This window comes from Hyaena hyaena, unplaced genomic scaffold (genome assembly GCF_003009895.1).
Source record: "Hyaena hyaena isolate Hyena2069 unplaced genomic scaffold, ASM300989v1 scaffold_10, whole genome shotgun sequence".
Taxonomy (NCBI): domain Eukaryota; kingdom Metazoa; phylum Chordata; class Mammalia; order Carnivora; family Hyaenidae; genus Hyaena; species Hyaena hyaena.
In genome coordinates this window covers 6,792,467-6,809,053 of record NW_024080642.1, presented here as the reverse complement: position 1 = coordinate 6,809,053, position 16,587 = coordinate 6,792,467, and the positions used below count along the sequence as shown (strand labels likewise).

At 51.7% G+C, this 16,587-nt stretch overlaps 1 protein-coding gene across 1 annotated transcript; it reads right to left on the bottom strand.

Annotated features, from left to right (window-relative positions):
* Positions 1–424: 424 nt before the first annotated feature.
* SERPINF1 (serpin family F member 1) lies at positions 425–6,828 on the bottom strand. The gene is made up of 7 exons (XM_039253177.1): positions 6,748–6,828; positions 5,395–5,593; positions 4,706–4,861; positions 4,099–4,302; positions 2,830–2,972; positions 1,308–1,518; positions 425–813 (listed from the first exon to the last, which is right to left on the bottom strand). Exons 1-7 carry the CDS (start codon positions 6,826–6,828, stop codon positions 554–556), a joined length of 1,254 nt encoding a protein of 417 aa, XP_039109108.1. The 3' UTR covers positions 425–553.
* Positions 6,829–16,587: the final 9,759 nt, after the last annotated feature.

Sequence of the window (16,587 nt, the reverse complement as noted above, 5' to 3'; positions counted from 1 at the left end):
TCCTAGTACGCAAATACCCCCTGGCAGAGACTCAGGCCCTGCATTATATAGTGCAGATGACCATGACTTTCAGGCCGACTGGGGGGCCTCAGTCGGTTACACGTCCTACTTCATTTCGGGTCATGATCTCACAGTTCGTGGCTTCAAGCCCTGCATTGGGCTCTGTGCTGACAGCTTGGAACCCGGAGCCTGCTTCAGAATTCTCTGTCTCCCTCTCTCTGCCCCTCCCCTGCTCGCACTCTGTCTCTCTTTCTCTCTCAAAAGTAAATATTTAAAAAATATTTTTTTAGAAGATAGTGACTTTCTGCAGAGTTTAGACAGACCCAGGCTATAGCTGTAGGATCAGCAAATTACCAAAGGGCTCTTTATCTTAATATTAAACTTAACATAGCTCAAATTAGGAGGAGGAAGAGGGCATCAAAAGTTAAGGATAAAGCACATTTATTGCAAAGTATACATGGAAACATGATAAGGGCAGCCTTCATGTAACCTGTAATCTGCCACCCCCCTAGGCTTTCCTTCTTCTGGGGTATTTGAACATGACACTGGAGCGTTAAGTGCCCCTGGGGTCCAGAATTTTGCCTATGAAGAGAAGGGCCCCTGTGTCTGAGTCTCTCAGTACGAAAATGAAAGGTTGGTTAAGGTGATAGTCCAGGGGGAAGGTGAGGCGGGCAGGCTGGAGCCCTGGGCCGGGGGCGGTGCTGGCCCCATCCTCATTCCACTCGAAGCCACCTCGATGTTCCACTTGAGTAAGTTTAATAGGTTTGCCTGTGATCTTGCTAAAGTCCGGTGAATCAAACAAGGATTGTAGTTCTGCAGAGATGGAGAGAGATTTCTGTTAAACCCCTGCCTTACCCAACACCCCGAGGAAGAATATGCTTCTGATTCCTAAATCCTGATTCTCAAGAAGTCAGGCGAGCTGGGGGTAGAGCACCGCTTCGGACCCTCTGTGAGGCATGTAGACCTCTGGGCTGGGTAGGGGTAAGTGACTTGCCCAAGAGTACTCAGCAAGCGAGGTTAAGATTAGATACCACCTCCACAGACCTGTCTTGAGACGCACCCAGCGTCCTATTACCAGATGTATGTTTCTGGGGCTAAGGAACGTGTCTGATAAGGAAGGCAGTACAGGCTTCCCGTCCAGCACTTGCAGAATGAATCATCCCTGGCTTCCCTACTCAAGGGCTCCATGGCTCCATGGAACTCCAAGGGCTCCGTGGCCCCAGGACCCTTGAGTTCTGCTTAGCAAGGTGGAAGGCTCCAGGGCTTCACCCCACCCACCCCAGGAGCTCAAGGGCTTGCAGACATACTCATCTCCTGCAGGGACTTAGTGACTTCGCCTTCATAACTCAGCTTCAGCTTGGGGATGGTCAGGACCGCTTGGATGGTCTTCAGCTCTCGGTCTATGTCATGAATGAATTCGGAGGTGAGGCTCTCTTCTATCAAGGTCAAGTTCTGGGTTACTTTCAGAGGCAGGAAAAAGATGATGCTCATGCTGCCACTCAAGGGCAGCTGGGCAATCTGAGACAACAGAGGAAGAGCACGTGGGTGAGTCCTTTGGAGCCCAGGGGCAGACATACTCCACGCTGCCTTCTCCCCTCCTGCTGTGGGTTCCTGGCCGGGCCATCCCCAGCCTCTGATCTGTTTAACAACTGTCCGTCTAGGCCACTGCTTCCTGGCAGCAAGATGTCTACTCTGCTTCCTTCAAAAAAGTAGGCCATGGCCTTTTCCCAACTCAGCCTAATACCAACTAAAGTTATGTGTTGAAAGAATGTTCTCCTGTGGTTCTAAGAGCAAATCTCACGTCTGTATTTTCTCCCAAGGACTTGTCTGCCAGTAGTTACTGATCATCTATTACGTACAGAGCCCTGGCCTGAGGTGGGGGCGTTGAGCACCGCAACACAGAAGCAGTAAGAAAATGGGTCTTTTGAACAGAGGTTCTGAACCTCAGATCCCCGGGATCATCAGCATCAGGAGTCCTCACGGCCCCTGAAACCACATAAAGAAATGTGTGCGTGTGTATACATGGCATTTCTCTCCAGTGTTTTGGGCATTCTGTCAGATTCCCAAAGAAAAAGGTTTAAGAACTACTGACTTAGAATTAAAAGATGTCAGGTGTATGTGAAAGATTTAGAATGCCAGCAATTTGGAGTTTGTGACAGGTTTTTCTTTTAATTTTTAAATGTTTATTTAGAGAGAGAGAGAGAGAGAGAGCAGGGAAGGGACAGAGAGATTGGGAGACACAGAATCTGAGGCAGGCTCCAGGCTCTGAGCTGTCACCACAGAGCCTGATGTGGGGCTCGAACTCACAGTGTGAGATCATGACCTGAGCCGAACGCCTAACGGACTGAGCCACCCAGGCACCTGAGTTTGTGACAGTTTTTTAAAGTTTGGCTTTGAATTCTAGAAATAAAAGTTCTCCCCAAAGAGAGAAGAGAAAGAGAGAGAAAGATGGGGGGGAAAGACAAGAAAACACCAACATTTGAGTTGTCCACTCGTGGCCCATTTCACATTTTTTTTTAAAGTAGGCTCCAGGCCCAACGTGAGGCTCAAACTCACAGCCCTGAGATCAAGAGTCAGAGGCTTTACTAACTCAGTCAGCCAGGCGGCCCTCCCATTATCTATTCATCCTTACAACAAACCCTGAGAGGCTAAGTTTCGATACCTATCCTTCGTCATTTTAAGAAGAAAGGCTCAGAGAAACTGTAGACTTGCTGAAAGTCACACAGAATTTAGACAGCTGTCACATCTCAAAGGTCATCCTATTCCCACTACACCGCCCTGCCTGTCTCCATCTCCCCTGTCCCCACCACACCCCTACCCCCTACAGACCTTGCAGCTGAGATCAGAGTCCAAGCCGTAGCGTAAAATGGCCTTAGGGTCTGACATCATGGGGACCCTCACGGTCCTCTCCTCATCCAAGTGGAAATCTTCAAGGGAAGTCTTTCTGGAGTCAAACTTTGTCACCCACTGCCCTGGAGTGAAACAAACGCAGTGCCCTGAGCCCCAGGAGACCAGACAAGCCTTGGGACTGTGGTGTGAGCCCAAAGCATGTTGTGGAAAGCTGCCCGGCTGAAGGAACAGCTACATCCCAGAATGTTCAGGCTGGACCACACCATGTCTAGGATCTGAACACCTTCCATATACAGACTCAGGATATATATATGTATCCTGACATACATATATATATATATATGTGTGTTGATTTTAGTGATTTGACGGTCTGGATGACACAACTTCTGTGATAGCCCGGGAGAAAAGTCAACAGGTATCTACTTCTGCAGTGGGGCGCCTGGGAGATGGCATCGAAGGAGGTCAGAGCCGTAAGGGACCTCAACATCACCCCTCTCACATCTGAAAAGGCGCCGAAGCCCAGAGGGCTAAGGCGCTAGCCAGTGCTCGCACGGCGACGTGATAACTGAGCTCCTTTCGAGCGATGTGACCTTCTGGAGGTCAGTGCTTCAAAGAGGGCTTTTCTCAAGGTTAGGGGTCCGCTGTGGCTACTGCCTGAGGGATGACTGTAAAGCATATTAAAGGGAGGCTGCCCAAGTCCCACCCAAGTCTTCTCTGAATGGGGCCAGCCTCACATGGCCAACAACGGTTTGTCAAAGACGTGCCATGTCCTGGGCACAGTGCCCTGGTCGGTGTGAGGACAGGAGACGATAGACAGAGAGCCTCTGGGTGCTTACACTCAAGTAAGTGTGCCATCCCGTGTCAGAGGTGAGGGAATAGGGCCCAGGAAGGCTGCGAGGTCTGCGCAGGGCTCTACAGCAAGGAGAGGCCAAGCTGGGCCTTGACCCTCCTGTGACTCCAGCCCGAATCTTACGGTGCCTGCCCCAGACAGGCGCAGGAGTGGTAGCGCTTTCTTCTCTGGGCTGGTCTTTCCGCAGAAGCCTCTTGGCTCCCTAGGCCCTCCCCACGTTTGCCTGGGACTAGGTGACAAGCACAGAGCTCTCAGGCAAGTGCGTTCCTCAGGTCATCCTCCGGCTTTTCACCTCTGGGTTCGTGCTGGGCTCCAGCTCCGACGTCCCGCCCTTCCCCAGCCCCTCAGACACCCACCGTCCCCCGTCTTGGCCAAGAGAGAGGCAGAGGAGCCCTCACCCTTGAAGTAAGCCACACCAAGAAGGAGAATGCTGATTTCACTGGGCATTTCCCGTGTGGACCTAGCAATCTTCCCTTTCATCTGGGCCTGCACCCAGTTGTTAACCTCCTGAAGATCCAAGCGAGGGTTGCCGGACAGGATTCTGGGCCTGGTGCCGTAGGACTTTTCCAGGGGTGCGACGAAGCTGGATTTTATCCGCAGCTCTGGGGAGAGATGGAGAAATAGCAGCTCGGAGAGCTAACTGGCATCGGCTCTCTGACAGCATGCCAGGCTCGGGTTCTGGTTTACCACTCACAGGCCCAACTTCCTGCTTAGTGACTTCCCGTGACTTCCCTAGACTTGGTGCCAGCTTCCCCAGGCGCTGGACAGGGAACAACGAATTTCTCTCATGGCTGTTTCTCTTCACGTTGCCGCCCTCCCCCGACCCTCTCACCGTCTCCCTCAGGCCACTTCCTCTTTCTGATCCTCTTTGAGCTCACCGGGCCCCTTCCTGCCCACCAGTGCCAGGCCCAGCCTGGGCAGACGTGATCTGGTGTTTAGAAGGAAGCCCTCACGTGGAGCAGAGAGTCCCCTATTCCTCAGGCATCCAGGGCCAGCGTGACTCACTCCTCTCAAAGATGACCCGGGAAGCACTCTTGAAGTTCTTCTGGGGGGCAGTGACGGCGGCAAGGAGCTCCTTATAGGTGCCGTGGATGTCTGGGTTGCTGATCAGGTCGTAGTAGAGAGCCCGGTGTATGGTGGATTCTGTCCTCTGTTCCGCTCCTGCCAGGGAGACAAGGGCGGGAGCCTCACTAGCTGCCCGCCGGGGCCCAGGGCAGGCCAGCTCCCGGGACAGGCCACCACGCCCTATACTGCTCACACTGGCAACAGCCTAGGCTGGCAAGAAATCTGAAGGCAATGGAAGAAAAATAGTTTTTCCTAACACAGGCCAAGGTCGTCAGGCCTAGAGAAAGCGATAGGGGCAGGACTGAGGGGTACAGGCCCCTGTGAACTCAGCTGTGAGCCGAGTGAGGGCAGAGACCACACCTGCTTGTGTGTGCTTGAACCCCCATAATCTAGCCGGATGGCTGGCGCGCTTCTAGAAGCTTCTTGAAGGAATGAGTGTCGAAGTCACCCTGTCAGTAAGTGGTCCTGAGGCCTCACCTCTGAGTCAGCAGTGCTTGGCGTCCCCTGGCGAGCGAGGGAGGGATTGTATGTGCGCAGGCAGGGGACCCCAGCGGGGCCAGTGTCTCAGCGCCTCCCTAAGGGGCAGAGTCTCTAGGGCGTAGAGAGGCATGGACGTGCAGGGGACTCACCCAGCGAGAGGGCCGAGAGGGCGGTGGCCACGCTGAGCGGAGACAGCAGCACATTGGCAGCAGGGCTCAGGCTGGACCTCATGCGGTACAGATCGTAGCCAAAGTTGGAGATGGCGGCTGCCAACTTGTTCACAGGGACCTTGAAGAAGGGGTCCTCCTCCTCCACCGGCACCCCTGTGGTGTCGGGAGCGGGGGAGTCCTGGATTTGAGGACAAGGCCCATTAGAGGTGAGTCGAAGGTGACTGGTCTCCTCATTGCTTTGAGTGGGATTGTCATCCTGGCCCCTTACAGCCATCCGGCCCGAGGACCATCCGCGTAGCCTCATGTTCAGATGAGTGTGTGCTCCCTGATCACGCAGGAGCTCTCTGCTGGGGACAGGCAGCCCCGAATGGAAATTAGCTGAGCACAGTTAAACATGGGTGACCTGTGAGCCTCTGTAAAATCAGAGCTAAGGAACTCTGATCTCAGGCTGGAGCAAAGCTCCCTATCTGTTCCCCCTTACTGCTCCCGGGTCTCTACCTGACCCTCCTTGTCTTTCACGGCCCTCATCACATGTCATCTCCTCCACCACAAACTGTCCCTAATCGCCCCAATCTGAAGGCACTTTTTGGTTTTCTGAACTTTTTACAGACTCAACTACCACTTACATATGAACCGCCTACCGTGTGCGAGGCTCTGTGCTAGTTCTTTTCATTTGAGGTACTTTATTTCTTGCCTGTTGATGTATTCCTCACCTCAAAAGACCAAGTGCCTTGAGGCAAGAACTGAGTCTTTGATGTTTCCACCCATCCCCAGCCCCTCTGGAGCAGGTATCCTGTGGGTAGAAAGTGGCCACAATGGCCCTGCTAGGAGAGGTATTTTTAAACCCACTTTATAGATAAGAAAGAGAGTCAGGTGAAAATGACTTGCCAAAGGTAACCGTGCTAAGTGAGACAGAGAGCCAGAACTCAAACTCAGAACTCACGACAAAGTCCAGGGCTCCAGCCAGGATGCTGAGTGACCCTGGCCCCTCACTGTCACTCAGCACTAGCTTCTTGGCATCTACCTGTGCAGTTGGAGGCCTTTCTGCGCCCTTACAGCTCTGCCGCACCCTGGTTGGTGTCGGCGCCAATACCCGGGAACCCACCCAGTCAGTGAGACCCACAGTCACGCAAGGTAATGAGGCCGCCCTGGGTTCGTGAGACTGCCTTCACCTTTCACCTTCTGGGATCTTATTTCTGTCTCCGTCTGTTCTGCTGACGTCCGCATGTAAAGGCCAGAGCCTGGCCTGGGACCTGGGTGTCCTCTCCCGCGCTGCCTGCTAAGGAGGGGCTGGGGTTGCTGATGTCCCCACCTCGCCCCACCCCCACTGACCTCCGGGCCGCCTGCGTGGTCCTGGCAGCCGCCGTGCCCGAAGAGGGCTCCAGCCCAGAGGAGTAGCATGAGGGCCTGCATCCTGTAAGAAAGCAAGAGGCAGCGAGCTGTTTCCCTCCCCCGCTGCCCTGCTCCAACGGCCACCCCGGCCAGGGAGCAGACGCCTTGCCTCCGACTTCCCAGGCTGGAAGGGACCCTCTCTCCACCTCCCCTCCCCTCCACCTGCCTCACCGCCTACTATCTCAGGGTGAGCTTGCGCTTTCGTCCGCTGTCTGCGTCGTCGAGAGACCTACCTTTGGACCCAAAGCCCCAGGGCCGTGGAGATGGAGCCGTGGGCTCCTCCGTGTGGATGTGGCCTTGCACAAATGCACAGCAAGGCTCTTCCCTGGAGGCACCCGGCAGCTCATTACATAGGATTTGGGGTGATGTCAGAATGGGGCAGAACCGAGGTCCCACATGTAGAGTCACAGAGTATGGAGAATGGACGCATCTGGACAAGCCCCTGCTTTCCCCAGGAAGTTATCAGACTTCCCCCTTGAATTCCTCTGGTCTAGAACTTCTAGCCTCAGAAGGGACTCAGTCCCTTCCCAGTTCTCTGGTGAGAGCTCTTACTCTCCTGGTCAGGAGCACAGGCCCTTGGGTCTGGCAGCCTGGGTGCAAGTCTCAGTCTGTCTTCATAGCTCTCGAAATCACAGTGTCTGCTCTTGTAAAATGGAAATCAAAAGTTCTTACCTATTGCGATGAGGATTAAATTAGACAGTGTCTCCATAGAACTGAATAGGGCAAAGGCAGGTGAACTCTCCAGCCATCCCTGAGCTGAAATGTGTCTCCCTACCCCTGGAACGCCAGGGTCCCCCTTCGTCCTGGGGACCCAGGTCCTCTTCTACCCAGCAGTTCAAAAATAACTCTTACACCCTCAGGGCTTTCTTTGCTTCAGATTAAACAACCTTGTTTCTTAGTGAAGCCACCCAGGTTCACCTTCCAAGCAGTGGCCTGCTCTGGCCCCTGGACCACAAGGGAAAAGGGAAATCTGGGTCCCAGGCTCTGTGCTTGCCACCACCCCTCCCCCTCCTGCACTTGCTGTCTCTCTCTCTCAGAAATAAATAAAACATTTTTAAAAATGCTTAAATTTTTTTAATGTTTTATTTATTTCTGAGAGAGAGAGACAATGTGAGCAGGGGAGGGCTCAGAGAGAGGGAGACATAGAATCTGAAGCAGGCTCCAGGTTCTGAGCAGTCAGCACAGAGCCCAACGCGGGGCTCGAACCCATGAACCGTGAGATCATGACCTGAGCTGAAGTCAGATGTTTAACCGACTGAGCCACCCAGGTGCCCCTAAAAAAATATTTTTTATAGTTTTTATTTATTTTTGAAACAGAGAGAGACAGAGCATGAGCGGGGGAGGGGCAGAGAGAGAGGGAGACACAGAATCTGAAGCAGCTCCAGGCTCTGAGCTGTCAGCACAGAACCCAATGCGGGGCTCGAACCCACGAACCGCAAGATCATAACCTGAGCATAAGTCGGACGCTTAACCAACTGCGCCACTCAGGTGCCCCTAAAAATTTTTTTTTAATAAAAAATAAAAAGTGAGAGAAGGCCTCAGCAACTAGGACCTTTGGTTGGTCCGTGTCCTTCCTCTGTCCATACTGCCAGGTCACCCATTTGTAACCTGTCTTCCCCGCCCCTCACCTCCCTGACACGCACATGGGCCAAGGGTCTCTATCACTTTCCTTGACACCGTCTCATATATCCAGAAATGCCCTCCCACACACACAACACTCACACTTTCCTGACTTCTCAGAACAAATAGGAAAGTTGGGAGTGCGGTGTGTGAATTTTGGCCAAAGTCCTTAGAATCAAGCCAGATAATCCACCAGACAACACTGTAGAGATGAAAAGCAACAGAAGAGGCCGCCTCCAGAGTCTGCCCAGCTATGGCTGGACTGCGAGGGAGAGCGAGCCTGGCTTTCCTCCCAAACCCTGAGGTGGAGCTGTGTCCCAGGGGAGCCCCCCAGACCCTCCATTCTCAGCCAGCTGCCCTCCTATACAGCTGCCGCTGGTGCTCAGGGAGAAATCTTCTGTTGAGGCAACAGGAAGAGCTCTCTGTGGTACCAGATCGAGTCCTTTAACACCATCCAGGCTCCCAGCTGTTCTGTCCACCCCCAGCCCGGGTGGGAGTCTTCTCGCCTGAGCCTCAGCAGACTGGTTTATCAGAGACCCCAAATTCCAGGAGATTCACAGGCAGCAAGGCTAAAGGACAAGCCGTTAGCTCTAGCCCCTCTGGCCGTTGGGGGGTTGGGGGTCATCCTGGCATAATGTCTAAGGAAGCTAAGTTCATGGTTCAAATGCACTTGGAGGTCAGACTTTCTCCATAAGTTTCCCTACCAAGTCTGCCCAAGCCCCGGGCCGTGTGATCACTGTCCCCACGTGGATGGACTGAAGACTGAAGAAAAGTGAGGGACTCTGGCAGTGAAAGGCACATGGGTCCCCAGCTGGCCCAGAGCCAGTGGCTGGGGCATGTAGAATCCCCTACCTCAAGCCCTGGGGCTGAGGGAAGAGGAGAGATTACGGAGAGCCCCCCACAAGGGCACTGAGAGAACAGAGAGCCTGCGTGGGGCTGGGGGGCCCTCTGAGCCCACTCACTGCCCCGTCCAGGGTGACTGTTCTGTGGGCTGAGGGCAGGCAGCGGCCCCCTGGCCAGGGGCACAGGGACAGTGATGCCATCCTGTCCAAAGGGCAGTATCCAAGCCAGGCTCCTGCCATACCAGGAAGGGGAGGGCAGGGGGAGGAGGTGGATATGCTACCCGTTGGGCCAAGGTCAGGCCTTCCTTTCTGCCACATTTACTCAGATCAAGAGACACGAGGAACTGGGATTTTGTGATCTTGCCTTCAAGCTGGGAGGATACAGCTGAGCCAGTACATGTGTTGTAGATTAAACCCAGCTGGGAGACAAACAGCAGCCCTCCTCCCAGCACCACGCGGCCTACAGCCACATGGCAGCGGGCCTCCTGGGCAGCGCAGGGAAGGGCACCACCCTCTCTCCTGGGGGAGAGGCTCCGAGGGGTCCCCTCCAGGCCCATTCCACCCATGGGGACCCCGCCAGTTCCCTGGAAGCCTTCCTTCTGAAGCCCAGAAGCCTGAATGCGTGGGGCCAGACTGCCCAGGAGCTTCATCTCCCCGCACCCCAGGCGCGCCAGCCCTAGAAGCAGAGCTCTCTGGCCCCCTTCCCCTCCCACCCTCGGCCTAGGGGCTGAACTCCTGGTGACAGGCAGGGGCCAGACAGTGATGGGGTTTCTGGGAAGCCTGCGGCTTTTCTTTGGCTCAGACTTGCTCCTTGCTGTCTCTTACCCCAGGGAGCGGAAAGGATGTGGGCAGCAGAGCCCCCAGACCCCATCCGCTGGCTGGACTAAATGGCGGCCATTGTTCGCAAGAGGCCAAAGCCCCACTGGTCTCCCACCCCAGCCTTCACTGGCAGCTCATTTGGCCAAAGAGAAAGGATGATCGCTGGCTAGAAGGATCCAGCTATCCTCTGTCCAGTCTTCTGCAGGGCTCAACAGGCCAGCTGCTTGGCAGTGTGGGAAGTTACCTCTGAAATCAGCACCAGTTGATTCTGAAAAAGCAGCAGGGAGCTGAGCCTCAGCCAAGGCTGGGCTGGGAGTGGGGTGGGGGTGGCTGCCTCCTAAATGCCCCAGAGAAGCACTGCTCTGGGACAGCTTCCTTCCCTCAGGGCTGCAGGGCCCCTTGGAGGTGCTTCTCATGCCCAGCCCAGCAGCGGAGCCCTCTGCTTCCTCCCACCACCTCCCTCTTCCATTGCTTCCCACCCACTTCATTCAAAAGTCTTTCCAGCCTCTTCTTCTAGTGGTGCAGTGGGGTTCGGGGCATTTGAGCCCTGGCCTTCTGCCCCCAACTCCCTCTGCCTGCTCTCACCCTCTCACCCCAGTGCCCAAGCTGCAGGAGTGCCTGTCTCCCCACCTCCTCTCCCTTGCACCCCGCTTTCCTGCTCCGTGCCTCCCCTCCAGCCCCGGGGAGCCTCTGACTCGACACTCGCACCAGACAGGGAGCTGCTTTACCTGTGGGCACGCCGCAGCTCCGTGCCAGCCTCTGCACACTGAGGGGCTCCAGCAAGCACCAGCGCTCTGGCAGCCGCCTCCCAACTCAGCGCCCAGCAAGCTTCAGATTACAGCTACTCCTTTCTTAAAGCGACCTGCACTCAGTTTGCACTCTGTGATTGCATCATTGCCTGGTGTTAACTTTAACCCACTGCTGCCCTTCCACCATACCCCCCCCCCAACACACTCACACATTCCCACCCCAACTCCGCCAGACCTTCCTCCAGGGCCCTGGCCTTCCTCCGGCCTGCAGTCCACCCCCGGAGGGCACCCTGGCCAACTCGGGTGGGAGACAGGCCTGGGGAAGTGTCCTTGGGTGGGGAGGAGGACCGGGAGGCAGGCTAGAGCAGAGAAAAAAACCCTGCCCAGCGCGGGGGCTCGAGGCTTTTCCTAGTCCTTGGCTCTGGCACCACGAGCTGGGATTTGGTGCAAGAAAACTCTCCCCGCCCCTCCCTTGCCTTGGCTGAAAAGTGGAGAAATGGAACGGGGATGTCTGTCTGCTGTTTCAGCCCCGGGATTCTGTGATTTCTGAAGGTCAGAAAGGGCGGTGGGGAGAAGATCTGGCCAGAGGAAGAACTGGGCTGTGCGAGAACATAGTTCGTCTTTCATAGTTGGAGTTTGTGCGACAGAACAGTATTGATGGATGTTGTTAGTCAGGGGCAATTATTAGAGTGGTTGCTTCCATACAGCTTCATGGTGTTTGCGTGAGGACTGCTACCATGACGAGGGCCATATGGCTTACGGATGAATATGCGATTAAGGATTTTAGATCTGCTTGACTTAGGCAAATAGGGCTTGTCATAATTATTCCTCATAGGGACAGTGTTGGGAAAGGGTATGCCATTTGGTCTGTTAATGGATTGGGTAATTTTGTAATACGTATTATTCATATTATTCCTTACCCACCTGGTTTCAGAAGTACAGTGGCAAGAACTAAGGACCCCGTGATAGGGGCTTCTACATGTGTTTTAAGTAGTCAGAGGTTTGATCTATATAAGGGTATTTTTACTATGAATGTGATTATACACGCTAGTCATAGGAAAACGTGAGATCCAGTAGTTCAGACTGGTTCAGTCCAGTATTGTGTGAGTTGGAAATTTAGGGACCCTGATGTGCTTTGAATATACAATAGTGTGACTAGGAGAGGTAATGAACCTACTAAGGTGTAAAATAGGAAATAGAGGCCTGCGTTTAGTCGTTCTGTTTGATTAGCTCATCGGGTAATGATGATCAGGATGGGGACTAGTGTGGCTTCGAATACAATATAAAATATAATTAGTTCTATGGAAGTAAAAGGCGTGAGCACCTGAAATGTGGCTAGTCAGATGCGAGTGTAACTTACACAGCAGATTGTGGATATTTCATATGAAAAAAATACTGTAAAGTATCTCAATAGTTTTTACACCGAATACGTATTAGGTTAAGTGAAATATATTCCTAAATTTAATTTCACCTATTTCTTTCTTAACGTGGCTACTAGAAAATCTCAAATTACATATGTAGTTTGCATCGTATTTCTACTGGACAGCACTGTTCTGAAGGGCACTGTGGCCATGTGGTTGGAATATATGAATCTAAGCTGAGTCTTGGAGGGTAAATAAGAACGAGCTAAGCATGGAAAGGCAGTAAGGACATAATCATCCATGTGGATAAGTTAAAACCGAATCCCTACCTCACACCATTCACAAAATCAGCTCCAGCTACATTACGGATTAAATGTGAAAAACAATTTCTGTTTTTGAAGAAACTTTCTTAATGGCTTTTATTTAAATTATTTAAGAATAGGGGGTGCCTGGATGGCCCAGTGGGTTGATCATCCGACTTTGGCTCAGGCCATGATCTCCCGGGTGTGTGAATGGCCCCCGTCGGGGTCTGTGCTGACACCTCAGAGGCTAGAGTCTGCTTGGGATTGTGTCCCCCTCTCTCTCTGCCTTCCCCCTGTCAAAAATAAATAAACATTTTTTAAAAATTTAATTATTTAAGAATAGGCATTTTGTTGGGGCGCCTGGGTGGCTCAGTTGGTAAAGTGTCTGACTTCAGCTCAGGTCATGATCTCTCGGTTCATATGTTCAAGCCCCACATCAGGCTCTCTGGTGTCACCGCAGAGCCAGCTTCAGATCCTCTGTTTCCTTCTCTCTCTGCACCTCCCCGGCTCGGTGCTCTCTTTGTCAAAAATAAATGAACATTAAAGAAAAATAAGTGTCTTGTTCTGGTTCAAAACCCAAAAGCAACAAAAGGTACGCAGTGCTCTGATCTCCAGTTGCCTCATTCCACTCCCTGGAGACCTCTGTTAATCTCTTTCCTGTGTATCAGACATACTTTTAATGCTTTAAAAAGCAAATACAGGGACTCCTGGGTGGCTCAGTCAATTAAGTGTCCTACTTCGGCTCACGTTGTGATCTCATGGTTCCTGAGCTTGAATCCACATCAGACTCTGCACTGACAGCGTGGAACCTGCTTGGGATTCTCTCTCTCTGCCCCTCCCCTGCTTGTGCATGTGCTCTCTCTTGCTCTCTCTCGCTCTCTCTCAAATAAATAAATTTAAAAAAAAAAAAAAAGGAAAGGTATAGATGGATCCCTTTGTGGTCTCTGGGTAGAAAGGATTTTTTTTTTAAACAAGACACCAAAAGAAGAACAAATGGTAAAAGATTGATAAATTTAACACTAAAAATAAAAACACGAGAAGATACCATAAGACAAAATAAAAACAAAAGCCTCACATGGGGAAAACATAATTGTTACACAAGTAACTGACAAAAAAAGATTACTAACTGTAGCATAGAGAGAGTTACAAATTAATACAAAAAATTAAAAACTCAGCAGAACCATAGACCCAAGTAATTCACAGAAGAATCCTAAGTGGCCAATAAACTGATGAAAAAGATGGTTTATCCTCACCAGTAATCAGGGGAATGCAAATTAAAACTGTAATTGGGGGCACCTGGGTGGCTCAGTCCGTTAGGCATCCAGCTTCAGCTCAGGTCATGATCTGCGCTTCATGGGTTCGAGTCCCTCGTCCAGCTCTGGACTGACAGCTGGGAGCCTGGAGCCTGCTTCGGATTCTCTGTCTCCCTTTCTCTCTGCCCCTCCCCTGCTCATGCTCTGTCTCTCAAAAATAAATGCTAAAGAAAAAATTTTTAAGAAAAGAAACAAAGTGGAGCGCCTGGGTGGCTCAGTCGGTTAAGCGTCCGACTTCGGCTCAGGTCATGATCTCACGGTTCATGGGTTTGAGCCCCACGTCGAGCTCTGTGCTGACAGCTACCTCAGAGCCTGGAGCCTGTTTCAGATTCTGTGTCTCCCTCTCTTTGACCCTCCCCTGCTCACGCTGTCTCTCTCTTTCTCTTTCTCTCAGAAATAAATAAAACATAAAAAAATTAAAAAAGAAAAGAAAAGAAACAAAGTAGGTGCATGCCCATCAACAGGAAACTAAATAGAGGTGGAAGAGTCTTCCAGCCCCGAGGAATAGCGAAGGGAGGTCATTTGTATCAGCACAGACCTGTCTCACAACGTGGGGTGGTACAAGTCGCAGAAACATACAAACGGCAGACACACTTACACAAGGCTTAAAAACATGCAAAAACAATATTATATACCACCTAAGGATAAAAACCCATGTGATCAAAGTAAAAGAAATGCGTGAAAATAATAGAAACCAGGGGCGCCTGGGTGGCTTAGTCAGTTAAGCGTCCGACTTTCGCTTAGGTCATGATCTCGCGGTTCGTGGGTTCGAGCCCCGCGTCGGGCTCTGTGCTGACTGCCAGCTCAGAGCCTGGAGCCTGTTTCAGTCTGTGACTCCCTCTCTCTCTGACCCTCCCCTGCTCACGCTGTCTCTCTCTCTCTCTCTCTCTCTCCTAGAAATAAATAAAACATTAAAAAAAAAAAAGAAAGAAAGAAAATAATAGAAACCAAAGTCAGGATGACAGTTATGGGGGTAGAGGAGGGATCGGAGGCTGTCGCTATATTGAGAATATTTTAATGGCATTATGCAATTCATTACACCTTTTTGTCTGTCCCAATGATTTCATGATCACTTACGAAGAAGGATTGCTCTCCCCTCCGATTGCCATGAGAGATGTCCTGCTCCATTCCCTCGTCAACTTCAAACTTGCTTCTGTGCTTGCCTCTCCTTCGAAACAGCTGTCACAAAGTCCACGGTTGACCACCAGATGGACGTCTCTTCCCTTGACAGCAGGCAGCAGAGTAGATGGTTCCTCCTTCTTGAAACCCTGATTCTTCACACCCTCCCATTCCCCAACCACCCCCACCACTCCTGCCTCACACGCGGTATCTTTTCTGTCTCCTTTGCTGGCTTGATCTGGGACCCCTTTTCCTCTCCATCAACATCTCCTCTTAAGTGATGTCCCCCAGTTCCGTGACTTTAAGTGCATCCGTATGGTCCCAAATACACACTTCCAGTCCTGACCAAGATATTCAACAGCCTATGTGACAAATCCATATGGATGGTAGGTAGGATGAACATATAATTTATCATCCAAATACTCCTCAGAACCACAGACATAACTTGAATTGTCCTAGGCAGCCTATGTTAGTCTCCATTAATGTGCCATCGCAGTCCTGACATGTCCAAAATAGAAGTCTCCCGTCAGGGCTCCTGGCTGGCTCAGTCAGTGGAGCGTGCATCTCTTGATCTCGGGGTTGTGGATCCAAGCCACACATTGGGTGTAGAGATTACTTTAAAATAATTTAAGAAAAAAAGAAACCTCCAGTCGATGCTAAAATCTGTCCCTCACTCTGATCCCCATCTCTGTGAAACCCATTTTCTCAAAACAGAAATCCAGGAATCTGGACAATGAACCCCACCATCCTTGAGCCTTTCCTGTTCGTCATGTCCCATGCAGTCTGTCCACAAAATCTACAGCATCTACTTGCATATTGCTGAATTCTGACCACTTTCCTCCATTTCCACACCCGACACCCTGGGCCGCGCCCCTTGTGTCTCCTTCCTGCTAACCCACGTTGGTCCCTCTACATTCTATTCTCCACACAGCAGCCAAAGGGAGCCTTCTAGAACTCACATCGGACCACGGTACCCCTCACTTGACAGCCTTCCACAGTGAATGGACTATCGCCCTCCACAACAACACAGACGAATGTCACAAACAGGAAGTTGAATGAAACAAGCTAGCCCCAACAGAGTAGACCGTATAATTCTTGTATATGAAGTTCAAAACCAGGAAAGACGAACCTGTGACTGGAAGTCACGAGAGTGAGCACCATTTCTTGATGTGGGTGCAACAGGGATATTGGGTTCACGAGAAAATTCACTAAGTCCGTGTACAGTTATGACTTGTGCACTTTGCATACTGTATTTCAACCCAAGATTGTAGCTTGTTTGTTGTCTAGACCACTCTACCGCCAGATTTGGGCTCCGGCGGGTAGGGATCGTGCCTGCTTGCTCATTGCTGTATCCCCAGAGCTTGACGCACTGCTGGACACTCGAGCTCTGACAAGGACTTGTAGGGGGATTGGGTAAGACAGTCAGCAGCAGCAGGGAGAACCTAGGAGGCAAGCGACCCTGGGAGTGATGACCAGATCCCAACCGTAGCTAGAGCCACAGTGGAGAGGAGCTAAGAAGGATGTAGAAGGTGAAATTAACTTGGTAGACGCTGATTCCACTTTCCAATTATTTCTAACACCTAAGATAAAAACAACGGTCTTCACAGACCTAAAACCTTAACGTGGTCTGTCTCCAGTTCCCCTCTGACCCCTCC

Excerpts from the sequence above, each read along its gene's own strand:
- SERPINF1 (XM_039253177.1), bottom strand. The coding sequence starts at position 6,828 with ATGCAGGCCCTCATGCTACTCCTCTGGGCTGGAGCCCTCTTCGGGCAC. Across the intron at positions 5,594-6,747 it reads ACCACGCAGGCGGCCCGGAG|GACTCCCCCGCTCCCGACAC; the intron begins GTCAGTGGGGGT and ends CCTCAAATCCAG. Across the intron at positions 4,862-5,394 it reads CCTCTCGGCCCTCTCGCTGG|GAGCGGAACAGAGGACAGAA; the intron begins GTGAGTCCCCTG and ends TCTCCCTGGCAG.